The 27,477-nt window shown below is 40.0% G+C and overlaps 1 protein-coding gene across 1 annotated transcript; it reads left to right on the forward strand.

Moving 5' to 3' along the window:
- Window positions 1–205: 205 nt before the first annotated feature.
- SLC18B1 (solute carrier family 18 member B1) lies at window positions 206–27,186 on the forward strand (the record flags this gene model as incomplete). Its single annotated transcript, XM_084258043.1, has 14 exons — window positions 206–280; window positions 1,299–1,454; window positions 9,176–9,271; window positions 9,610–9,683; window positions 10,987–11,134; window positions 14,808–14,964; window positions 19,661–19,797; window positions 21,033–21,134; window positions 22,607–22,698; window positions 24,102–24,197; window positions 25,275–25,349; window positions 26,062–26,155; window positions 26,251–26,303; window positions 27,126–27,186. 14 exons carry the CDS (start codon window positions 206–208, stop codon window positions 27,184–27,186), a joined length of 1,416 nt encoding a protein of 471 aa, XP_084114169.1.
- Between the last annotated feature and the right edge of the window lie 291 nt (window positions 27,187–27,477).

The raw sequence follows: 27,477 nt of genomic DNA on the forward strand, positions 1-27,477 counted from the left end.
GCCCGCCCCGCTCCGCCCCCGGGAGCCCGTCCGCGATCTCCGGGCCCGCGAAGCTGCGGGCGGCCCCGCGCTCCGGTGGGCGGTCGGGGATGCGGGGGTGGCGTTGAGCCGTGGACGTCCGCGGGTCTCCGGTCCCCGGTTCGCGGCGGAGTCCGAGCGGGCGCGTCTGGACGCGGGAGCGCGGCGCGGGGTCGGCGCTGCGGGCATGGACGCGCCGGAGGCCCCCGAGGGCGCACCCTCCCCAGGAGGTGACCGGGAGTGGCCGGCCGGGCGCGCCTCGGTTTCTCTAATCTGCTTTTTTTTCCCCCAAGAAATTCGAGAGACTGGAGCCTGAGGGCGGGGTGCTGTCAGCGTTTCCTTCCATTCCGAGAGGGGTTAAAGTTCGGGGAGTGGGTGCGCTGTGCTCGTGTGGTCTCTGATGACTTTCCTCTCTGTGACACTGCCTTCAAGTCCTGAGTGTGTAAGGCTGCACCCAGGCAAGCTTGTCATTAGACAGACGGAAAGCTTTACTGTTCCATTACTCCCTGCTGGGCCCCCTTTTAACTTTCTCTCCGTTTACAAAGGTGCTTTAGTCTCTCCCAGGTTGCCCAGATCTATTTTCTGTACTACAAAGGATGCCTCTGGAAAAGAAAGCAAATCAAATTTATTTTTCTTAGATTTTCTTTTCCTTAAAACCATTTAAAAATGGCAAATGGATTTGTGCGATGTTTGAACTTGAGTAATTAACCTGGGGTCTTCCAGATAAAAACAAAAAGTTCTAGGAATAAGTATTACTTTAAAATTTATGCAGAAGAGCAGTAATTCGTGTAAAAAATGTTTTTATTATTAGGCTGTAGGAATGCCTGTCTAGAAACATACCTTTGTAAATATTTAGTTAACATTAATTTATTAAATTGGTGATGAATCATATTTTCTTCTACATACACTGACTTGCCCTACAATATGTGCTTATAACATTATCGAGGCCTTGTGGCATGCAAATCTGGTCACTTGAGAAATTATACTTCCGGGAGATCAGCCTGTGGATTTGTCCTTAAGGAATTCATTAAAGGTCAAGGAAATAGGATTTATGGTGAAAGCAAACAGATAAGACAACTTGACAAGTAGTTGAATTCTAATAGGGAATAGTATGTAAGTGAAAAGTGATATATTTTCAAAATTGCTGTGATGTACAAGGTATGTGCTACCTTTGATAATCCCATATTCAGAAGTCCTAGCCCTGACTCAGCAAAGTGTGTTGTTAGTTTATAGAAGTGACATTTTTTACCCTAGTCCCAAATACTTGCCTGTAATTGCAGTGTGTTTGCATTCAAGGTGATGGCCCTTCTGGAAGCCCAGAGGAAACATCCAGGCGAATAACCAGAGAGCAGCTTTTTGTGCTCATATCTGCAGCGTCCATTAATTTAGGTTCTATGCTGTGCTACTCTATTCTTGGACCTTTTTTCCCCAAGGAGGTGAGACATTTTCTATCCTTGTGAACTCTGTTTTTTAAAAATGTCTTTTGAATTATTTTATTTTCCAGAATGTAAAATATAAAAATCTGCATATAGTAAAGAATATAGATAGAAGTTCAGCCAACAGATGACTTTTACTTGATAACAGAAAAAAACAAAACAAAACAAAACAAAACCCTAGTCAGAAAGAACATCATCATCAGAGGTAATTCCCCTAAATGTAATTGACCTTCTGTTACCTCACTTTATCATGTATGTATTTTGATTAATTTTTATTTAGTTTCTGCAGTTGAAAAAAATGACTCAGTGAATGACTGAAATTTGAAGGTTACTACAAAAGATTAGGGCTGAAAATGTTTTGTATTATTAATACTTTGGACATAGGAATACATAACCCACTAAGTTCTGTTTTCTGACTTGAGTTTCTTATATAATTTAGTGGTAATGTTTGAGCAAAGAAAAATTTCTCATGAATACCGGCTAGTTCCCTCTAATCATTGCCTTTTATGTGGTATTCGGGGTCTACAGATAGTAATGGCACAGACTCAAAGGAAATGACCCCTCGAAGGTCTTCCTGAGATCTGGAGGTGGGGGGATACAGTATAAAAGGAACAGGACCACCTTACACCAGTGGAGGTAGTATGTTCTTGGGTTTTACATCATGGCCTTTGCTAGTCTCAGCTCAGTACACACCCCTCTCAGTCTTTCGGCTTCTTAGTTACCATGTCATCCTCATTTCATGTTCTACAAAGAAGATAAAAATGGTTTCTGTGCTAAAGGAACAATATACCTCTGTACTCAAACAGTGCTTCTTAGTTTTCAGTGTTCTTTCTCACACATGTATCCCATCTGGTCTCTGCAGCAGCTCCATAGGATAGGCAGAGGAGAAACAGAGTCGGAGTTAAGTGACTTGCTCAGTTCAATCCTAGTCACTGAACTGGGCCAGGAGTTTTAACTTCCCCCTCTAGAGTGTGGTCGCCATTGGATATATTAGGGCATAAGAAAAGATCAGAAAAAAAAATCCTTTTAGAAAGAGAGAGAAGGTGGTACTGAAAGGACTTCACAGGATAACTCTCAGGTGGATCTTGAGAATTGGTAGTTCCTAAGGTGAAAAAGTGGCAAGGACATTTTCTAGGTGTAGTTGAGGGACTAGCTAGTCAATCCAGGTTTCTGTGGCTATCCAAAAGTAGAATGTTCCTACTTGGTATGGTTTGGTAGGCTGTTTTTTGAGTCTGTGAACACTCAAAAATTTTCCACATAAACTTACTTTAATCGTGTACTCAGACCCCCAGAATAACCTACCTAATCCTACCATATGGGAACATTCTATTAATATTTTTGGATAGCGGGGGCAACCTGTTGTGTGTTCTTGGCATGACAGCAGACAACTTGTTATGGCTTGGCCTGGGATGGGGTGAGGACCAATAGGAGGCAGAGGATCTGAGCAGGCAGGTTGGAGCTAGAATACAAGGGTCCTTCTCTGCCTGCCAAAGATTTAGTCAGTGAGAAGTCACCAGAGGTGATTGAGCAAGACAGATCAGATTTGGGTTTTGGTAAAAATAATGATGGGTGGGAGCCTCCTGTGGAGGTAAGACAAAGCATAAGTGGTGTAAGTGGATTGACCAGTTGAAGGGCATTTCCTGGCTCAACTGGAGCTCAGAGTGCAACTAATGTTAGTTTTCTTTTCATGAAATACAGATAAGAAAAGCAGTCCTGGGCATGTGTTTTTTAAAGTTTTGATGTATATTTTTGCTACATCAGAGGCATGGGTAAGAGCACTTTAACTTTACAAGGTGCAGTTATGAAGAATACTCTCTTATTTTTTATTAAAGTCGGTATTTGACAAATACACTGTTAAAGCTCACCCTTCTTCTTGCATGTTCTGTAACCCTTCTTACTAGCCAGAGCTAATTCAGAAAAGAAAATCAGGCCTTGGGTCCTCCCCGGTGGCATGGGGGTTGGGCACAGCGCTGTGGAGCAGTCCGCAGCCTCAGCAGTGCTGGTTGGATCCCTGCTGGCCTCAGAGTAACCCACATGGCGAGCATACCTCTCCTGTCTCGCCCACTCCTCCTCTCAGCAGTGTATTTCGTCAGTCTGCCTGTTCTGTTCCCCGCTCTGTCTTTTCTGGTCACCTTCCTTTTTTGTCAAGAGGATTGCTTTGAATAACTGTTCTTGCTTCCTAATGTGAAGGGATCCCTGTTCAGAAGGGGTATGCAGCTGCTGCCAGGATATGTGGTTATAGACATCCTAAGTCACTATTCTGTTTCTGCAGTGGAGGTGGGAGATGTCGTGGCTAAAGTGACTAAGTAAGCTTTGCAAGTTTGTGTCCTCAGCTATAAAAAGTGGCCAGCTATGGCACAGCAGACCTCTCCTGTCTTGCCCACTGCTCCCCTCAGCAGTGTATTTCAGTAGATCTACCTGTTCTGCTCCCTACTCTGTCTCTGGTGAATCCTCTCACCTCCTGCACCTCTGGCCTATACCCCAGTCCCTGTATGCATAAATAAATAAAAATAAATCTTAAAAAAATAAATAAAAATAAATAAATTAAAAGGGGCCAGCTAAAACTGCATGCCTTATTTATTTGTTATTAGATACCTTATAAAACAGCATTTAATATCCTGGAGAATATTTTTTGTAGGAGTGTGTGCTGTGTGCTTTTCTGTATTAAGTGTGAAGTTATATGCAGGGCCTCCCCGGTGGCACAGCGGTTGAGCGCTGGGCTGCGAAGCTGCCCGCAGCCTCTGCCGCGCCAGTTCAATCCCCGGCCGCCAGCGAGGGTCCCACATGGCGAAGCAGACCTCTCCTGTTTTGCTCGCTGCTTCCCTCAGCAGTGTACTTCGTCAGTCTGCCTGTTCTGTTCCCCGCTCTGTCTCTGGTAAATCCTTTCACCCTCCTGTGCTTCTGACTGTACCCAGTGCTTGTATAAATAAATAAATCTTTAAAAAAAAAAGTTATATGCAAAAAGCTAAAGCTTTGGAAAAGTATAGATTTAAGTTGACTCTTTTTTTTAAAGATTAATTTTTATTTATGCATACAAGAGCTGGGGTATAGGCCAGAGGTGTGTGGTGGGGTGGTGGGTGAGAGTATTCACCAGAGACAGAGCGGGGAACAGAATAGGCAGATTGACTGAAGTACACTGCTGAGGGGAGCAGTGGGTGAGACAGGAGAGGTCTGCTGCACGGTGTGGGTCAACTCCCTGGTTGGGGTTGAAGTTGTGCTGCAGTGGCTGCTAATAGCTTCATAGTGCTAAGACTTAGCACTTATGCCCCTGGGGATGCCCTAAATTGACCGTTGTGGCCACCAGTATTTACTGCTGGCCCCTAGGTATATAGTGGTGATATGAAAAAAAAAAAATTGAGGTCCTCCCTGGGGGCACAAGGGTTAAGACACAACCTATGAAGCAATCTGCAGCCACCGCAGCATGAGTTAGATTCCCGGCCAGCCAGGGAGCAACCTACATGGTGCAGCAGACCTCTCCTGACTCGCCCGCTGCTCCCCTCGCTGTGTCTTCGGTCAGTCTGCCTGTTCTGTTCCCCACTCTGTCTCTGGTGAAGCCTCTCACCCCCCACTCCTCTGGCCTGTACCCCAGTTCTTGTATGCATAAATCTTTAAAAAAAATTGAAAAAGACAAGAATTGGATGATAATGTAACTTTACATGAAAGCAAGGGAGTACATTTTTATCTTAAAATTGTAGCTAGGGAGAAAAGGTAAATACAATTATGGATATCATAGAGTACTTTTTGTGAGACAGGAGAGATCTGCTGCACCATGTGGGTCAACTCCGTGGCTAGGGATCGAAGTCATGCTCTAAAATCACTGACTGCCTGTGGGCACAGAATCGTATAGTGTAGGCTTGGCATTTCATAGCTTGCCAAGTTGCCAATTCTGCCTTAAAGAAATTAAACTCATGTTTTAATTTTTTAAACGGCTATAGCTAGAACCTGATTTAAGGAGCTTCCACATTTCCAGGGTTTAAAAAAGTTTTTTGAACTTTCTATTTTCATATGTGATTTCAGTTGTACATCGTAACTAATAGTAGCATTTGGAATTCAAAAGAAGTAAATGGAATAAATGCTCTATCATCTGCAGCAAATTTAGGAACCCTAATAGAATAGACTGTAAACATTAAAGTAGGTGTGGGCCTCCCCAGTGAAGCAGCGGGTTGAGCACTGTGCTGTGAAGCTGTGCAGCTGTGAGGTTCGATTCCTGGCTGGCCGGCGAGAATCCCACATGGTGCAACAGACCTGTCCTATTGCGCCCGCTGTTCCCCTTAGCAGTGTATTTCGGTCATCTGCCTGTTCTGCTCCCCACTCTGTCTCTGGTGAATCCTCTCACCTTCCCGCACCTCTAGCTTGTACCCCAGCTTTTGTATAAAAATAAAAAATCTTTAAAAAAAAACACAAACCTTGAAAAAAATAATAAAGTAGGTATAATTGTTGGATTATACGCTATTTCATGAGAATGTAGAATGTTGGGAGCGTGGAGCATCTTTCATCTATGTTGTTGAAGTCAAGAAAGAAAGTTTTGTTTTCTTCTGTCAGGTGATTGGTATGAAAATCAGGAATAGAAAACCAGGCTGCATGAGAATTGGTATGACTCGTGATAGCTTCAGGAACTTAACTATTCTTGAATTTTTTTACTGACACAGTTTTTTTGTTTGTTTTTTTTAAGTGGGGCTCAATTCTGTAAACAACTGATTCCAAGAGAAAAACTAACTCCCTTCTCCTCTGTGTCTCTCCACTGTCACATTCACTTTTTTTCCCACACCAGGTGGTTCTCAGTGACAGCAGCTTAGTGTCCTACAATTCCGTTCAGTGCTGACACTAACCAGATATAACACAGACCCTGCAGAGTCAGGACCCATTCCCTCAAGACTTCCCCCCACTTCAGATGCCAATTGAAAGTAGTAAGTCTCCAACTTATGGACAACTTATGTCTTACTTGGCTACAAATATAAGCATCTCATGAGCTTTCTTACCTTGGATTCATTATCTGTTAGAGTGGTTCACAGAACTCAGGGAAACACTTAACATGTATTGTTTTTGTATAAAAAGGATATGATAATGTCTATGAGGCCCATACAGATGGAAGAGGTGCATAGGGCAAGGTACATGTGAGAAAGGGCACAGCTGCCCTACCCTCCCTGGGCACCCTGTCCCCCACTTCTCTATATGTTCACCAACGAAAGGCACAATCAATCATTAACTCAGCTTCCTGCACTCTCTGGGGTATAGGAGTTGGAGCTGCAGTTCCCAAACTCCTAATCATGGCTTGATTTTTCTGTAACCAGCACCCATCTCAGATCCTGTCAGGAGTCACCTCATTAGAACAAAAGACACTCTTGTCACCCTGGAAATTCCAAGGGATTTAAGAGATAGATGTGAGGAATCAGAGTGAAAATATTAGAACAAAAGTGTCCTTAGCACAGGACATTACCGGGGTTTAGATCTGTGCCAAGAATTAGGGAGGCAGAAGCCAACATGTGTATTTTCTATTACTCCTAGATACCAAACAGGAAGTGTGCCAAGGTCAGCTGCTTGCTCAGCTCCATGGGTGAAGTAGAGTACAACTTTGCTCAGCCAAAGCTTTTTGCTTGTTTGTTTTTGTTTATGCTCTCTAATTCTGATTTTGCCCATGAAAGCTAACACTTTTTGGAGGGTGAGGGGGGATCTTTATTGAGGTGTAATTGATACACAAAAATTGCACACATTTTACATTTATGCCTTGATGAGTTTGGACATATGCATACACTCATGTTATCACAACATTCAAGATAAATAAACATATCTAATACCTGCAAAAATTCCCTTGGGTTTGTGTTTTTTTTCCTGTGTGGTTTGGGATAGGGGTTTAGTGGTTATAATATGAGCTCATCTTGCTTAATGGAAACTTTAAACCCAGTGCACAACCATTTCCCACTACCCCCTCCCTAAAGTGTCTGACAATCATCATTCCAGTCTCTGCTTCTTTGAGTTTGACTATTTTAGACACTTTATATAAGTGGAACTGTATCCTTCTGCAATTGCTTATTTCACTTAGCATAAGTTCCTCAAAGTTCATTCACATTGTTGCAAATGAAACAATTTCTTTTTTTTCCAAAGGCTTAGTAACATTCCATTGTAGGTATATACCTCTTTTGTTTATCCATTCATCTATCAATGAACGTTTGGGTTGATTCTATATCTTGACTTTGCGAATAATGCTGCAATGCAGAGAAGTGTGCAGAAATCTCTTTGAGACCCTATTTCCAGTTTTTTGTGTATATGCTCAGAAGAGGGATTTGTGGATCATATGGTAGTTCTATTTTTTAATGTCTTAAGGAATCTTTGTGTTGTTTTCCATAATGACTGCACCATTCTAAGCTGTACCCACCAGCACTTATAAAGATTCTCATTTCTCTACATCATTACTAACACTTGTTATCTTTTTTTTTTTTCAATAATGGGCATCCTGGGGGTCGCAATTGTAGGGGGAGTATAAAAATAAAATTTATAAATAAAAAAAATAATAGGCATCCTAACAGATATAAGATGATGTCTCATTATTATTTTGATCTACATGTCCCTGTTGATTAGTGATGTTGAGCACCTTTATGTCTTTGGAGAATTGTCTATTCAAGTCCTTTGCTCACTTTTAATTCAGGTTCTTTGTTTTTTGACTGTTGAGTTATAGTTTTTTTTAAAATATATTTGAATATGAACCCTTCTTGATTGCCTGCAAATATTTTCTTTAATTCTGTAGGCTGCCTTTTTGCTCCGTGATTGTTTTCTTTGCTATGAAGAACCTTTCCTGTTTGGTGTAGTCCCACTTACCTATTTTTGGTGTTGTTGCTGTGCTTTTGGTGTCAATCCAAGAAAGCATTGCCAAGATTAATGTCAAGAAGTTCCCCACTGTTTCTTTGAGGGGTTGAATAATTTCAAGCACTACCAGGTCTTTTCAGATCTTATGTTTAACTTTTCAGTTGATTTTGTGAATGGTGTAAGGTAATGGTCTGCATGGGCACATCCAGTTTTCCCAACACTATTTGTTGAAGAGACTGTACTTTCCTCTCAGTGTGTTCTTGGCACCCCTGTGAAAGGGTGATGGATCATGTGTGTGTGTGGCCTGCGCTGTCTATTCTGTTCCACTGTCACAGATGCCTGTCTTTTTGCCAGTACCAGACTATTTAACTAATGTAGAATTATAATTATTTTTGAAATCAGGAAATGTGATACCCCCAACTTTGCTCTTCTTTCTTAATACTGTAAGGTTAACTATTCTTTGTAGGCATGGTGGTGAATAATTTTCCTGTCACAATTTAGGTTCCTTGCCCACCCTGTTTATTTTTTTTAATATTTATTTATTTATGCATACAAGAAATGGGCTACAGGCCAGAGGTGCAGGGGGTAAGAGGATTCACCAGAGACAGAGTGGAGAACAGGCAGATTGACCGAAGTACACTGCTGAAGGGAGCAGCGGGTGAGTCCGGAGAGGTCTGCTGCACCATTGGGTTGCTCCCTGGCTGGGGATGGAACTCATGCTGTAAAGGTTGTGGACAGCTTCATAGGTTGCATCTTAACCCCTTGTGCCACCAGGGAAGCCCCTCCTGTTTATTTTAAATAATATCTTTGAAATTGCTGTGTAGATTAAAGTTACAAGAAGATTATACTATGATCTAATTTTCCCATAGTGACGCTAATTTACCTTTCAAACTTTTGTTTCCTTTTCTATTTCTTTAAAGGCTGAAAAGAAAGGAGCCAGCAATACAATTATTGGCATGATCTTTGGCTGTTATGCTTTGTTTGACTTACTGTCATCTTTAGTATTTGGAAAATATGTAAGTATTGAAGTTCATATGTACATTTTAATTAAAAAAATTGAATAATGTGTTATCCTAATTTATAAGTCTAGAATTTTCATTGCTGCAGAGATAACCACCATTTTATTTTATGAATGGTACTGCTATTGATGATTTCATTCTTAGGGTTGATCAGTATTTAAATTCTTCCATATTTATAAGCAACATATCTTGTCAGTCACTAAAGAATTATTATATTTTATTAACTGTGCATATATTCTCCAGTTCTTATATTTTCTGATATAGTGGATTTGTTTATGTCAGTATAGACTTGTAGCAGTCATCAATTTACCACTCTTCTTTGACATTTATTATAGCTTGTACATATTGGAGCAAAATTTATGTTTGTAGCAGGAATGTTTGTCTCAGGAGGAGTTACAATTCTCTTTGGGTAAGTGATGTTCTGATATGTTTGGGAGCTTGGACAAATGTCATAATCTATCTTCAGGTTAAAACATTAATATATTCTTTAAATCAATCAAACCATTAATTGTTGAGTTTCAGGCATGTGACTAATGGCAAAAGGGTATTGGCATGTACAGAATGCGACAATGATAATGTTGGGATAATGATCTTTAGAAAAGAGCCTGCTAGGAGATCACAATTAAGCTAATAACAGAACCTATTTGTTAGGACAGCTGTGTCTGTGAGTGACACAAATTTAACTCAATTTTCTTAGTCATAGAAACATTTTGGTTTAACCAAAAAGTAAACTTCTTACCTAAAAAATCAGCTGAAGAGGATCAGGTTACAGATGTTAAAATAATGTCATCAGAAGTCTTTCTCAAGTCCTGGTTTTGCTTTCTCCTTCTCGTGCTTTGTAGTCTTGGACAAGCTCTTGTAGTGGCAAGAAGGCCCCCAGGAAAAGGGGCCTTCTTGGAAGGAAGGCCCTTTAAGAAAAGAATGGCACTTTGCCACAGGAAAAGAATGGCACTTTGCCTGTAGCTTCTAGTAGATTCCCAGCATGAAGCACCCCTGCCCTGGTCCTTGTTGATGGCCCATCCCTGCATCAAGGTTGCTGTAGACTGGGCGTGAGAATGCTCTGATTGGCCAGGTCTGAGTCCCATGGTCACTTTGACCATGGATGCAGAAGGGTTCTCCCCAATGTATTTTAGAATATTTCAAAAGGGAAAGTAAGTCCTAGAGGCCAAATAGCTATGAAAGTTCTTATATAGAGAGTCCTTAAGTCAGCACGTAGTGGCAAACAAGATGGAAGAGTTTGCCCAAGTTTTTGGGAAACAGAGAGAAATAAGAACAGGTAATAGTATAGTGAAGTAAGCTCAAGAAAACTGTCATATCAAATTAGGTGGCTTTTTTTTAAGTTAGGGAAGTATTTTCTGCAATTTTTTTTTATTTTAATATTTGAGCCCCTCTGTGGGAGCAGGGGGTGTGTGGTGGGGCCTGGAACTAAGAAGTGTTTCTTCTATATAGGTTCTTATTAATCATCCCACATATTTCAAAAAATTTAGCTGGGGATTGATTATGTCAGCAGAAAAGGGCAACAAAGCTGTCATTATGACTCAAATTGTTACAAAAAAGACAATTTTCTCCTGCTGAATAATTTGAACTATTCACTTTCTAAAGAAATTTACTCTAATAATGATGGGTATGACGCTACTCTTTTCACTGGGTACATTTCATAAAGTAAAAAAAGCAACAACTTAGCATTTGAAAATTGTCTTACTCTATTTTAGTGTATTGGATCAAGTTCCAGATGGACCAGTATTTGTTGCTATGTGTTTTGTAGTGAGAATAGCAGATGCAGTAAGCTTTGCTGCAGCAATAACTGCGTCTTTTTCTATCCTCGCGAAGGCTTTTCCAAATAATGTGGCTACAGTATTGGTATGTATTTTATACTTTCTCCCCCTATTTTCCTTTCACTGTAGGCTGAAATACTTTTCTAACTATTCCAGTATGGGGTTCATTCTTATATACCTGCCCTTTTTTATTCTCAAACAAAAAGATTTATCACCTTTAATCTTAATTCCTACTTCTAGCAGCAAAGCTATGAATAAATGTACCATTAATCTCACGTAGGTGCTCTTCTTGGGATTAGACTTCCCTGAATAGACTTTGACAGGTTAATTAGTCATACTAAATACTATTTTTACCATTTTAAAATCTGCCTCATAGTACTTTCTGTGTTTACTACAGGTTTGCCTGAAGCACTCCTCTGCTTTAGAGTAGAATTATCCACAGTGATAGTTATACTAGAATCCATCCTTTGCTTTTCCCAGATTCATGCATGGGATCTTTGAGATCATCTGGGAGTCCTAAAGTGCTTCTGTGCCATCTGAGGAGTGCCCCCAAATTTTACCACCAAAACCCAGACATTTTGGTAGTGACATTCTCATATATCACCTAGATGACTGTGTAACTAGTATCGTGGCATACCCATCCTTGTCCCAGCTCCTGGCTGCTGCTTCTCCAATCCCAGCAGCCTTTCCTGTTGCTGAATTCATGAGACCCTGAAGGTCCAGTTGTGTGCATATACACCAAATGCCACCTCAGAGCCAATGGTTATCCTTTAGATCTCAGGGTCTAATCAACATAATACCACAGACTCCCTCATTTATCCAAATGAGTACCATAGTTGAAAGTTTTGACCAGCATATGAACTGTTCATTATAAATAATTCTTTCCACCTTTATGTATCTGTGTATGTATATGTGTATCTCAGTGGGAAGAGAGAGGGACTGAGACTCATTTTAGATTCCATATCCTTTGGCTGTTTTGGCCATGTGATATGTGTCCTACTTGTAGTCTCTAAAATATATTTCTCAAAAAAGGTTCCAGAAGAGCACTAGGCCATTGAGTGTTCTGTAAAACAAAGTTCTGTGGCTAAACATGTTTGGAGTGTGTATCCGCTGTCCTTCTAATTAAAGATGTCCAGTTTACATTAGTGTTTTAAGGTTCTGGAAATCCTGTAGTAATGATACTTTATGTTTGTTCCATGACTCAATTTGATGGTGGAACCATGTTTTTCAAACAATTCTTGTTGACTCTCAACGACATGGTGTTCTGTGGAAAGTGCTGCCCAAGAAATTCCTAGGGTGATGGAATAAGTTTTATTCTGTTTTCTGATCAGCAGTGGAGACCAGTGTTGCCATATGAAATTCTAGATAAAATGCAGCCCAGGGCCTCCCTGGTGGCACAAGGGGTTAAGTCTCAGCACTATGAAGCTTTCAGCAGCCACTGCAGTACTAGTTCAATCTTCCCCAGGGAACTAACCCACGTGGCACAGCAGACCTCTCCTTTCTCACCCCTAATCCCCTCAGCAGTGTATTTCAGTCAATCTGCCTGTTCTGTTCCCCAATCTATCTCTGGTGAATCCTCTCACCTCCCCGCCACCACACATCTCTGGCCTACACCCCAGTTCTTAAATGCATAAATAAATAAAATAAATCTTAAAAAAAAATACAGCCCAAAGCTAACACACTTAATAAGACAGTTCATCTGACTGGCCTTATGGTGATTAATGTGGAGTTTGTATATTCACTGTGAAATGTTGAAAGTTCTTAATGGACAAATTTGTACACTGTGTGAAGTCTGTTGATGTAAAGTTGTGAGCCAGTCTTTGCTTAAAACCCTAAAAACTAAATTGATGAAAAGGATTGCAATTTCTCTTTCCTTTTTTTGTAAGCTTTATTTTTATGTATGGGTACAGAAACTGGGGAGGTGCCGGGGTGAGAGAGTATTCAACAGAGACAGAGTGGGGAGCAGAACAGGCAGATCCACTGAAATATACTACTGAAGAGAGCAGTGGGTGAGACAGGAGAGGTCTGCTGTGCCATGTGGGTTAGCTCCCTTACGGGGATCGAACTCTTGCTGCAGTGGCTGCCAGTACCATGATAATGCTGACTTTAACCCCTGCACCACCAGGGAGGTTGCAGTGTCTCTTACAGTGAACTTTACCACAGCACTGTTCAGTTTTATTTAATTTTCACTAATGACATTTTTAAAAGTTACAAAACAAAATATAGAAGATAGTGAATATATAAAATGAGGGTTTTTTTTAATGAATATATTCTATAAATTATTTTTCCAAGACTTTATAGGCACACCTGTTATCACCCAGTTCCACATCACTCTCCTGGAAGGCAACATATTTTACAGGTTTCTTGCAGAGTTATTCCATGTGTTTGTGTAGTAGGCACACATGTGTGTATGGACACACATACACATACACACTCACAGAGAAAGCATGATTCCTTTTTCCTTTATGTTCTTTACACTACTGATAGCCCAGTCTATATAATGTTTAGAGCTTTGCTGATTACACTCACAGTGAAATCATCTTGGAGATTTTTTTTAATATTTATTTATTTTTTGCATAGATGAACTGGGGTGTAGACCAAAGGTGCAGGGGGTGGGAGGACTCACCAGAGACAGAATGGGGAGCAGAGCAGGTGGATCTTTGAAATGCACTGCTAAGGGGAGCAGCCAGCATAACATGAGAGGTCTGCTGTGCCATATATGGATTAGCTCCCTGGCCAGGGATTGAACTCAGGCTGTAGGGATGACAGAGCTGAGACTTAACCCCTAGACCACCAGGGAGGCCCCTTGGAGATCTTTCTATAACTATATATGAAGAATTTCTTATTCTTTACTTCTCTTCATTGGCATTATAGTATTTGCAGTATGGATGTACCATATATCCATAGTTTATTTAAATTCTTGATGAATATTTAAATTGTTTACTTTTTTTTGCTACTGCAAACAGTACTGAAACACTTAAGCTTATATATACACCACATCACATCTTTATGGCTAAACCTGTGACTTAAAGTCCCAGAAGTGACATTTTGAGTTACTTTATGTGCATTTATATAACGTTCATCGGTTTGCCGAGTGGCCCTCTGGTTCTCACTAATTGGCAATGCAGAGTGCTTCTTTCATTATATCCTAGGAAACATGAAGTGTTTAGTAGGTAACAGGCAAAAATCATTCTTGTGAGTTAAATGTTCATTTCGTTTCAAAGTGAGAGTGAGCTTTTTATTTTATTTTATTTTATTTTATTTTTTTACAAGCCTAAGAGCTTGTATGTGTTTCATTTTATGTGTCAGCAGCCTATAGCATTAGCCCATTTTCCTATTAGGTTGTTCTTTTTTTTTTTCTCATTGATTGGTAGCAGCTCTCATGAAATCATTGGAAAATTAGTCCTTTATCACTAGTCTTCATTTGTCTTTTGATTTGTTTTGCTTTGTATATTTTTCATATTTCATGTAATAAGATGTATCAATCTTTTATTTTGTGACTTCTGTGTTTTTATGTCATAATTAGAAAATCTAACACACCATAGGAATTAAAAATAATAAAATAACTCCTACTTTTTATTTTTCAACTACTATTATGATTTCAATATGCATGTTTAAATTTTTGATACATCCGTGTGTGTGTGTGTGTGTGTAATTTATGAATGATTAGAATGTTTTTCAGATATTACCCTTTAAATCTTCATTTAAATTCTTTTCAAACAAATGATATTAACTCAGTTTTTTTTCCCTATTTTTAGGGAAGTCTTGAAGTTTTCTCAGGACTGGGCCTAGTACTAGGGCCTCCTTTGGGGGGCTTCTTGTATCAATCGTTTGGCTATGAGATCCCTTTTATTTTTCTGGGATGCATAGTTCTGCTGATGGTGCCACTCAACATGTATATTTTACCTAATTATGGTAAGACTACATTTATTATCCATTTTAAGACTCTGGAATTTAAGTATTTTTATGCCTATCTGGGGAACCGGTTTAACATACATGCAGTTTTTTTAACATATATATGACAATAAAAATTTTTCTTAGTACCCTTAAAGAACTGATTCTTCTAGAAATGTTGCTGTGGGCAATCAGTTCATATGAATTGATGTGTATCACAGATCTTAGCAACAACAGAACTGGCAAATGTTTCATTTCTGATCATAAAACATCACCATACACAGTGCCCACCAGAGATCTTCTGGGACTTAAGTATTCAGAAGGATAAATTCCCACAGGCCACCATGGCACATCTTAGAAGGCTGTCCAGCAGGAGGATTAGAGCAGTCCCTCCTTCCAAAGGCCCTCACAGCTGTCTGTGCGGCACAACCCAGATACAGGATAGAGGGCCCCATTAGGCAGTAGTCATTTTGGCTTCAGAGCTTCATGCCTCACTGGCATCAACCTATCCTGTAGCAACCCAATGGTACAACGTCTGGGTCTGCACCAGGGACATCCTGGATACAAGAGTTGACATGCTCATGGGGCACAAGGCATGGGTGCCCATTTGGTGTTTATGGTGTGGATTATTTCTTCCATATAGATGAAATTTTCCAGTTGAGTTAAGTAAGCAAGATTGCTTAGCTGGTATTTTACCTTTACCTGGTTACTACAGAACAGAGCTGGAGAGTTAAATAGAGAATTGGAGAATAGGCAACTAGAAGATTTTGCCAGAGAGGCAGGCACTACCATACTGAAACACACACAGAGGTGTGCTTGTCCTATTTCTATGTGGACAGACTATTGACTCTCAGACTCAGCTCACAGATGAACACTTGGCTGCTAACCAAGAAATTGAGTCCAGGTCAGATTCTCATGCAGCATGGCAAGAATTTTGTTAATCCTTTATCAAATCATATAAGGGAACAAAGATTTTGCTTACTAATTAAGGCTAGGACATGGTTTCTAGAACTTCTGTGATTAGGTGCTCAACTGCCCCCAACATCTGCTATTCTTTGGTCCCAGCCTGCGTTCCTCATCTCCTCTCCTTACCCCTACAACTTGGTATCTTTTGCAGCCCTGTCTAATCACTATCAGTCTAGTTTCTTGGTCCTTATTTTCTTCATTTCTGTTATTCCTCAAATAAAATATCCTTCCATCTACTTTGAACTTAATAAAGTCCTAATTAACTATGTCTTTAAGAGCAAAATGGTTTGACAAACATGCTGTTTATCCATAGGATTGTCTATTTTGAGGGAATGGAAAAAAATTATTAAAAGATATCTCTGGGCCTCCGCGGTGGCGCAGCGGTTTGAGCGCCACACTGTGAAGCTGTCTGCAGCCTCTGCAGCGCGGGTTCGATTTCCGGCCAGCCAGGGAGATACCCACATGGTGTGGCAGACCTCTCCTGTCTCTCACACTGCTCCCCTTAGCAGTGTCTGCCTCTTCTGTTCCCTGCTTTTTCTCTGATGGATCCTCTCACCCCCCTGTGCCTCTGACCTATACCCCAATTCTTGTATAAATAAATAGATCTTTTAAAAAAAAGATATCTCTATGATAATGTTAGAGCTATAAATATAAATTGAGGCATTAGCTTTTTAAAAACTGTTGTGCTAGGAGAGCATATAAATAGAAGAAATTATTGAAAAGTAGAAAAAAAATTTAAATTTCTTTTATTATGGGCAGAATTTTATGTTGTCTGAGTCCTACCCCATTTCTTTACTCTTTCTAACCCAATAGACAGGATGACTTTAGCATTGAGTCCTTTCCTCTCCCTCATCCTTTACTTCTGCTCACCTAACTCCCTCTTTTGTCCTACTCTAAAGAAATATCTCTAAAACGTAGTGATGGACCTGGCAACCCACTTATTGAAAATCCCTAAATTCATGAAATGTTAGCTTTATCCTAAAAGCCATTAGGATCTAGATTCTAGCAGAGAGAGAATCCACATGATCTAGAGTATTTCCCTCACACTCTACGTAACTCCTACTCATCCTTCAAAACATAATTTTATCTTTCAAAACATATTACAAATCCTGAACAAATCCTTCAAAACATATTACCTCTTCTGAGACATTTTTCTGAATGTTCTCAGCTATAGGATTAAAGGCTGAGTAAGCAGATCTGCAGTGCCCAAGGAGTTTTTTTCCTGATCTCTCACACCTGAGGGTATCTGACTCCCCCATCTCCAACTACAGTTTCTTGTGGCAGACACTGTCAACCATGGAGTCACATTCCTCTGCAAAGAATGTATCAGAGGGGCCTCCCTGGTGGTGCAAGGGGTTAAGACACAGCACTATGAAACAATACACAACCACTGCAGTATGAGTTCGATCCCTGGCCAGGGTGGTGACCCATATCGTGCAGCAGACCTTTCTTGACAAGCCTGCTGCTCCCCTCAGCAGTGTATTTCAGTAGATCTGCGTGTTCTGTTTCCCTCCCTATCTCTGGTGAATCCTCTCACCCCCACACCTCTGGCCTGTACTCCAGTTCTTAGATGCATAAATACATAAATCTTTTTTTTTAAAAAAAGAATGTATCAGAATCAGGGGCTGGGTGAGAACAGAGACATTATCTGAGTAGCTTAGAATAGCTCCCAATGGTGCTTTTGTCATGTATCTCTTGAAGCAGATATCACCCCAAGTTTTCAACTGGACTTCTTCAACAGTTTATATAGTTTATTTAAATTCATCATGGGTTTATTTTCATGAACATTCTTTTTTTAAGATTTATTTTTATTTATTTATGTATGCAAGAATGGGAATATAGGCCAGAGGTGTGGGCGGCGAGAGGATTCACCAGAGACAGTTGGGAATACAAGCAGATCTACTGAAATACACTGCTAAGGGAAGCAGCAGGCCGAGACAGGAGGGGTCTGCTCTGCCATGTGGATTAGCTCCCTGACAGGGATCAAACTCATGTGCAATGGCTGGCTATAGCTTGATAGCACTGAGACTTTAACCCCTGCACCACCAGGGAGGCCCTTCGTGAACATTCTTGTCAAGTATATTGTGATAACTCCTTTCCCACTTGGGATTTAGAGTAGGGGACCATTTTTGCTATAATAGTTTATTTTATACTCTAACCCCATGATATGTTTTTGTGCACAGTATATGTAACCAGTTAAAGTTGATCTTTTATAATTTATATTTCAAAGGTGACTAATGAACATTTTTCACATGCAATTCAAAATCCATGCCCAATTCAGTCTCCCTACTGCTACTACCACACTCAGCCACACTCAGCTGTCCTCTTAAGTCTAACAGCATGCTGTTTCTGTAGTTGAACTTCCTAGCTTTTGCTCAGGTTTGAGTCATGAGTATTTGGTTGATAACTTAAAACTTGACACCATGGTTTAACTTTATCCCTCATATTGTGAGAAAGTTTAAAATAGTAGAACTGCTCTATGCTTCTTATACTTTGCTCACTAGTGGATATTATTCAATAAGAATTTGAGCGATGATGGGTCTTTCTGGTGGTTCAGGGGTTAAAGTCTCAGTGCTATCAAGCTAGCAACAGCCAATGCAGTACGAGTTCAATCCCCAGGCAGGGAGCGGACCCACATGGTGCAGCAGACCTCTCCTGACAAGCCTGCTGCTCCCCTCAGCAGTGTATTTCAGTAGATCTTCCTGTTCTGCTCTCCACTCTGTCTCTGGTGAATCCTCTCACTCCCCATACCTCTGGCCTATACTGCATTTCTCGTATGCATAAATAAATAAAAATAAATCTTTAAAAAAAGAGAAAGAATTTGAGCAATGAACCATGGAGGGTGCATTGGAGAAATGAGGACAGACAAGTGCTATTCCTGACCTTCAAAGGACTTCCTTGTCCAATCCCAACCAGTATCAACTACGGCCTAGGTCATAGCATCCGCCTCCAGGATGCTCCATGTCTCCATTCTCCTTGAGGCCACAGAAAGTTCTCTTTAAATCACAAATCTGATTCTCACTCCTTTCTTGAAATTCCAAGTGGTTTCTCAAGCTTCTCAGCTTGCTGTACCAAGTCCTACATTGTCTTATCACTGCATTCTTCTGCAGTGTGAGTATTCCCACTCCACAGGCATCCAGCTGCCATCTCCACCCAACTTTACTGCTCTTCTTGCATTTTCTCAAACATGAAATAGTTTTTTCTCACTTCTGAGTCTTGGAATGTACCATTCCTGAAATAATAGGCCTGCTTTTCTCTCTCCTCCTTTGTTAGATCATCTGAAGCTTGTTCTTTAGGCACTAACTGGTATATTATACTCGTGGAATGACTTTCAATCTAGTGTTTTCTTTGCTGGCGGAAAAAGCATTGCCTTATGTTCTTTGATTAAGTCAGATTTCTCCCTAGCACACACACATTGTTCCTTGATTAGGCCTCTGGCTTTCCCATGTATTGTATCAAATGTCACATATTCCCTATTCTATTTGGGGAAGGCCGTCCTCGCTTCTAGTTTATAACTTAGACCCCTTCTTCTATTACTCTTGATTCCAGTGGATTCTTTTTGAATTTGAGAATATGCTTCTAGTTTTGAACAATGTATGCAAACGTACATAATATGCAATTTTAGGCAAACTGAGAGGTATAGTTATTTTGATTACCAGCTAAAGATGACTGCCAATTTTACTATAGGTTAAAAGGTAAAATTAAGTGACTCTAATTACTCTAATTTCTCTTTTCAATTATCTCCTCAAAGAGTGTGATCCCAATAAGCAGTCGTTCTGGAAACTCATCACTTTACCCAAGGTTGGCCTGATAGCATTCGTGATCATCTCGCTCAGCTCGTGTTTGGGTTTCCTTGATCCCACGCTGTCTCTCTTTGTTTTGGAGAAGGTAAGTAGCCTGGTGGCTGAAGACCTGTGCATTGTAGCAGATAGACATGTTTGTTGTATGCAAAGTCCCCTGAATGGGTGAGAGAAGTAGGCAGAATGAGAAAATCACTTGATGGAAACCTGTATCTTCCCTTTGTGACATCCTTATAACTAGGAGTCTGGTTCAGTGTAAATAGAACAGAATGTTCACTGTGTGGCCCAAATATTGGTCTCTTTTCCAAGACCTTGCTGAGCTCATCATGGGTCTCCCTGGAGCATCATCCATGCTGCTTAAAAGAATTCCTCTATTTGTTTGAATTCTAGCGAGGAATTATGCTGACTCATAAATAAATCTCATGGAGTTAGGTCAGAAAATTAATTTAAAGAAGTTAAGAAAAATGAGAACAAGTCAGATAACTAAGACAAGGCATTTATGTTATGTTGGTAATAGTGACAATATCTTCAGAGTTATGTGGGCGCTTACTCTTTTAAAATGTCATGAATCTAATTTTTGAAATTTTAATTATTTTTTAAAAATGTTTATCCTGATAACACTGATTCATGACATGGTATATGTATTGGGTATATAAGTTCACACATGAATTTAGTTCTTTCGTTAGATATTTATACCCTTTTGTGATGGACAAAATAGATGGTATCATCAGTGTTTTCCACTAGTCATTTCAATCTGTGGACAGTCACCATCACCGGGTACCTTGCTAGATATGCAGATTCTTTTTTTTTTTTTTTTTTTTTAATGGGACCCTTGCCGGTGCCGGGGATCGAACTGGTGCTGCAGAGGCTGTGGGCAGCCTCGCAACCTAGCGCTCAACCGCTGCGCCACCAGGGGAGGCCCTAGATGTGCAGATTCTAAGGCCCTAGTCCAGACTTTTTGAATCAGAAATTCTAGGACTGGCGTCCAAGAACCTTTTTAAACAAGTTCTTCATATAATTTTTGTGCTCTCAAGTTTGCAAGACTTTGATTTACATGTAAAAATGCTGTGATTCATGGAAGCAAAAATATGTTTAATGGTCCAATACCGCAGAGCAAAACATCTACGATGCTGAGCCTGCTCCCAACCCCAAAGAGAAAATGAAACCCCTTTAGAAAATATGACACAGTTAGGACAGATGCTGAGGGTTATTAGGAATTTCATGGTAGATAACAGGAGCTGAAAAAACTGGTAGACAGAAAAACTAGAGATCTACTTAAAAAGGACTTAACCTAACAAACTTAATGTAGGATTTCTTTTGCAGTTTCATTTACCAGCTGGATATGTGGGCCTGGTGTATCTGGGGATGGCTCTGTGTTACATGGTTTCTTCACCATTATTTGGTCTACTAAGTGATAAAAGGCCAGTATGTACATTTTATATTTAAGTATTGCTTTTATGTGTTTAGACCTGTAAGATTTTCTAGCTGTACCTCCAGAACTTTAGAGATCTTGACATAATGATTTAAAAAAAAAATCAGCTTTATTGACATATAATGGACAACATTTTAAGGTATTTAAAGTGCACATCTTGGCAATTTAGTGTGTATACACTTTGTGAAAGAACCCTTTCATCTGGGTAATTTACATATCCATCCCTCACGTATTTATCTTTCTGGTGAGGGGGTCAGCTTGGGGTTGGTGAGGACATTTAAATTCTAATATATTCAACTTTTTGAACTATCAAAATGTTCCAGTGTGAAGCCCAGTGTCTTCCAACCTGCCATCTCCCTGAGTAGGTTCACTTTTAATTACTTCATCTGAGAAAAGGGGAGTCGTGATAAAACTGTTAAAAAATGATTGGATTAGTCTTTCTAAAGGAAAAAGTTCCCTTGATACCAAAAAATGGTTGACCCTAATAATTAGGACAGAGTCACAGAGGTAGTTAGTCCTTGAACAAATTAAATGGAGATAATTTAGTTTTCCTGTGGGAGTGAAAGGAATGCTACGTAAATAGCACTGGTTATCCCAGAGCCATGGGGACAGACAATCCTGCTCCTTTACCTGTGGAGGTCTAAACCATGCAACCCAGATGACAGTGTACAGGACCGGCACTGTTAGTCAAATCTCAAACTTCTGTGTCTTTAGTGCTTATTTTTTGCATTTCCCTTCTTTATTGGATTTGCCTATATAGTTATCAGACCTCAGTTAAATGGGTATTAACAGGTGATAAGAAGCAAATGCCTTATACAGTCTTTAGAGCTTGACTTTAAGAGTCTTGTTTGAACAAGAACAGATATTGTTTTACATTTTTTGGCCTGCAATCAAATAGCTTATAAAGAATAACTTTAGTGGGTACTTTTTAAAAGAGTGTGACTTTTCCTGATATTATGCCTAGTATGTGTTTCTTGCTTTTTTTTTTTTATATAGAGGCATGTTTTTATTTATTTATTTATTATATTTGTTTGTTTGTTTTGTTTATACATGCACTGGGTACAGTCAGAAGCGCGGGAGGGTGAGAGAATTCACCAGAGCCAGAGTGGGGAGCAGAGCAGGCAGAAGGACTGAAGTACACTGCTGAGGGGAGCAGCGGGTGGCAGGAGAGGTCTGCGCACCATGTGGGATCCTCCTCCGGTGGCCGGGGAGCAGCCGGGGATCGAACCAGCGCCGCAGAGGCCGCGGGCAGCTTCGCAACCCAGCGCTCAATCGCTGCGCCACCGGGGAGGCCCTGTTCTTGCTTTTGAACCTGTCATCTACCTATTTTCTCTTAAGTGTAATGTTCTGTTTTCTTTAGTATATTTTGATTTTTGAATATCGTGACTTGTGTCTTTAATGATTTTTTATATCCCCTGACTTTGGAGGCTGTTTACCTCTAAGATTTTTGAACTCTCTTTACCAGCATCTAAGGAAATGGTTTCTGGTTTTTGGAAGCTTAATCACAGCAGCGTGCTACATGCTTTTAGGGCCAGCCCCAGTCTTGAACATTAAAAGGTAATTTTGTTCTTCTTTTGTATTTTTGGCTGAATGGCATTAGGAATTATTTTTAAAAATTCTGGTGTAACACTGATATGGCTTAACATTTTGAACATTATTATTTAAATACAGGTGACCCATAAACAATGTCAGGTTAGTCATCCTGACCCCTTGTGCAGTTAAAAAGCCTTATGTAACTTTTGATTCCCCCCAAAAGTTAACTTCTAATAACTTGTTGTTGACTGGAAGTCTGACCAATATTTTAAACAGTCAACAGATGTTTTGTATGCTACATGTATTATAGATTGCATTTTTACATTAAACTAGAGAAAAGGTGTTACTAAGAAAATCACAAGGAAATGTTATTGACAGAAATCCCATGTCAGTGAACCCTCACAGTTTAAACCCATGCTGTTCAAGGGTACTGTAACTACCATGCATCAGGACTCTACTGAATTGTTTGTTAGACTGACAGTATTTTACTTTACCAGAAGCTAGCATGGTACAAGAAAACAGGAATGCATAAAATCTTTCTCATGAGATGAGAAAAATACTTATTCAACTGTTGTGTTTCAATTGCGTGCTAGATTATTGGTAGTAAAAATAACATTTGTTGCTATCTACCTTTAATGGATAGTTCTTAGAATGTTTTTGTTTTTTCTACTTGCTCCTTGAGGCAGGGACCAAATCTTTGTTTTTGTGTGATCCTTAGCATGTCATAGCTGCTCATTAAAGTTTTTGGGCTATAATTTATTTGCTAAAATAAAGTGAGCTTCTTGGAGCTTTTCAGACACTATGGAATAAAGCATGGTATGGAAAGAGAAAGGATTTCAGAGTCCTTCAGATTTGCATTTGTATCCTGTCTGCCACTTGCTATCAATAGATTTGTGAACTAGGGCAAATCACTTAACTTCCAACTTTCTTACCCACAAATAGGAGCCAATGCTAGTACTAACATGGCAGAGTGCTGTAGGGGTTAAATGGGGTGATGGATGTTCAGTAACTGGCGTAGTGCCTGACCATGGAACAATATTAGTTTCCTGTCACTTCCTTTGCCACTTCACTTTATGTCATTTTCTAGTCAATAGAATTTCAAAGCGAACAGTTGAAGGAGAATCATTTGCATTGCCAATTTAACCAATTTGGAGTAGATTTTGTATGGTGATAAGAAGGCAGGTTGACTCCAGGCATGTGATAAGAAATTAAAATATCAGGATGAATTGACTGTTTTCCTCCTTCAGAATGTAAGGAGCTAAGTGGTGTGGTCACTGAATGAAATTGGATCAGATGGGAATGCGAAGCAGACATATCATCTGTGAAATGAACTTCTCTGGGGTCCTTTATACCTCTTTAGCCTGAAGCTTTGTCTCCCTTAAAATGCTAATGGATTTTTGTTTTTTACATCCCATCCACTTTTGCAGTCAGCTCTGGATGCTGATCCTGATATTAGTCATAAATGGTGTCTCTGCTGGAATGAGTATAATCCCAACTTTCCCGGAGGTGCTCAGTTGTGCCTAGTAAGTTACTCCGTTGCTTAAAGACCTGTTCTGTTACCAGCCGTAGCATCACAGCCCCTTTTGAATTTCTTAGTTTTGTAGGATATTGGATATTTTTTTGCAATATTAAATATTCATGATTTCATATCTTACAGTATTGTGGTATTAGTAGTATATGCAATAAAATAAATGATAATATATGGAAATATTCAATAATAGGTAAACTGGAATATAGATGGAAGCTTGGCCTGGTTTATGCCTCAGTACAGATAGACTTTTTTTTTTTTAAGATTTATTTATTTATGCATATAAGAACTGGGGTACAGGCCAGAGGTGTGGGGTGTGAGAGGATTCACCAGAGACAGAGTGGGGAACAGAACAGGGGGAATGACTGAAATACACTGCTAAGGGGATCAGCGGGTGAGACAGGAGAGGTCTTCTGCGCCATGTGGGTAGCTCCCTGGCCAGGGATCGAACTCGTGCTTCAGTGGCCATGGATAGGTTCACTATCTGCGTCTTAACCCCTTGCACCACCAGGGAGGCCCCAGTACAGATAGACTTTTAAAATCCAAGTACAATGGAAAGGCCTCAGCAATTGTTCCTCTTTTATGGAGGAAGTTCATACAAGTTCATCACTCTCACTCAACCATCTATCTTTTGTTAGTAGGTTTGATAGTAAAGAACGTAAGGTAAACTTGAGCAGGGAGACTATTGATGGCTATGCTGTTTCAATTCAATGATCTCGTAGAAATAAAGTGCTGCCCCTACATTTTCTGATCGTTGTCCATCTTTTTCTTAACATCTTTATGTCATTTTCAGAATTTCTTAGTTAATTACATATTTGTATGAGCATTTAATGTAATGGGTCATGATTTTTTCTGTTGTATTTTATATATGCAATAAAATTATTCTTAGAAAACCATGGAGTAAACATACCTACGAAAATTTCTTCCAATTAAATTAGCTTTTTAGCTTAGCAATGGAGTGCTCTTGCTATTGATTTTGTCCAGATTACCCTTGGTTTATTTCATCTGTCATGCTCTCCCCCCAGGCAGCTATCCCTTTTAATATTAAGTAAACTGTTGTCTCTCTTTGCAGTGAAAATGGGTTTGAGGAAGGATTGAGTACATTGGGACTGGTGTCAGGTCTCTTTGGTGCAATGTGGTCTGTTGGGTGAGTAGCCTTTGAATTTCTCTCACACCCGTGAGATAGAAAGTATGATCCGCATTTTACAGATGAAGAAATTGAGACATTGAGGTGTCAGATGAGTTGTCCAAAGGCATATAATTCATTTAGGGCAGTGCTGGAATTCTGACTCCATGATTGGTGGTTATACCAGTGATTTTAATACCTTGTCAAAATAATCTCATATACTTTGCCTTGTTTAAGTGATATTTTAAAGGTCATTTAATAGGAACATATCTCAGTTTTAAAAATTTATTCCTTTATTTTTTTCCTTTCTGCTATACCAGAGGGTAATTGTACACTAACAATGTAGGTATCTATAAATATAACTCAGTACATGCTGAGTTAAATTATTTTAAATACAAATACTGAGAAGTGTAGGGAAAATAATATAAATATTATAGTTTATAATTTATGTTGATATAATAAAATACTCTTGAAGGCATGTCATCTTTGATTTTCATGCAAAGCACAAACTGCAGAAACAGTTATGATTTTTAGAATTGTTTAAAAATGTTAAAGATCATCATTTTCCAGGTAGGATTATTTTCTTATACTTAATGCCCCAATAAGAGATTGCCTTTTTCCTTTGCTACTTTTTAGTTTCAGTTTAATGAATACCTGTGACTGAAAGATCATGCAGTCTTTAGGAAGTAACTCTTTTTAACTATTTAATATTCTTTCTTCTTTTCATTGTTAGTGCTTTTTTAGGACCAGTGCTGGGTGGATTTCTCTATGAGAAAATAGGTTTTGAATGGGCAGCTGCTGTCCAAGGCCTGTGGGCTCTAGCAAGTGTGAGTAAACAGATTTTCATTTTCATTTGCCTTGTGTCTGTGGAGAAATGTACTGGTAGAATTAACACTAACAAGTACTTTTAATTGTGTTAAAGGGATTGTCAATGGCCTTGTTTTATTTATTTGAGCTCTCAAGAAAAAGACAAAGGTATGGTTAACTTTTGATCTTCTTTATTTTTCCCCTTTAAAAGCTAGCCTTGGGGCCTCCCCAGTGGCGCAGCGGTTGAGCGCTGGGTTGCGAAGCTGCCCGCAGCCTCTGCAGCGGTTCGATCCCCAGCCACCGGCCACCGGACGAGGGTCCCACATGGCGCGCAGACCTCTCCTGCCGCCCGCTGCTCCCCTCAGCAGTGTACTTCGGTCTTTCTGCCTGCTCTGCTCCCCGCTCTGGCTCTGGTGAATTCTCTCACCCTCCCGCGCTTCTGACTGTACCCAGTGCTTGTATAAATAAATAAATATTAAAAAAAAATAATAATAAAATAAAAGCTAGCCTTTTGGGGCCTCCCCTGGTGGTGCAGGTGGTTGGGCACCGCGCTGTGGGGCTGTTCGCAGCCTCTGCAGCACCGGTTCGAACTTGGCAGGTGGGCGAGGGTCCCACATGGCACGGCAGACCTCTCCTGTCGTGCCCGCTGCTCCCCTCAGCAGTGTATTTCGTCAGTCTGCTGTTCTGTTCCCTGCTCTGTTTCTGGTGAATCCTTTCACCCTCCTGCACGTCTGGCCTGTATCCCGGTTCTTGTGTAAAAATGAATGGATGAATCTTTGAAGGAAAGAAAAATAAATAAATAAATAAAAGCCAGCCTTTGGGAGTAGAAAAGAAATGCTATTTTATATCTATTCTTCTAGCTAGATTTTTGGGCCCTCTGAATCTCATCACTGGTAGATGCATTTAAAGAGATAGTTGGGTGGTGATGCAGGTACTAAGTTTTTATTTAAGATGACAAAAATTAAAATTCTTTTATTTCCTTCAATGTAATTCTAAACTTCAAAATAGTCTCAGCACAGAGGAGGACCGAGCTGCACTCTTGCCTGATTAAATCAAGTCTTCAGAGTCCTGGATTGATGCAGGGTTGGAGATGGATACCTCTGTCCATGAACATCAAAGTTGGGAGGATTTTCTTAACTATGCCTGGTACTCCATGGATCCCATATCAGTGTCTGGAAAATGTTAACATATTTTTGGATGATCCTGTGATCAGCTGTACTACTCTATTGTCTTGAAGAGCTGGCCTGATGAATCAGCCACACTAAAAACATTAAGAAGGAGGAGAACAGTTGACAATCAGCGAAAGCTTGTGTTTTTAAGTGACTAAACTTGCCCTTGAAGA

Source organism: Talpa europaea (assembly GCF_964194135.1).
Source record: "Talpa europaea genome assembly, chromosome: 2".
NCBI classification, from domain to species: Eukaryota; Metazoa; Chordata; class Mammalia; order Eulipotyphla; family Talpidae; genus Talpa; species Talpa europaea.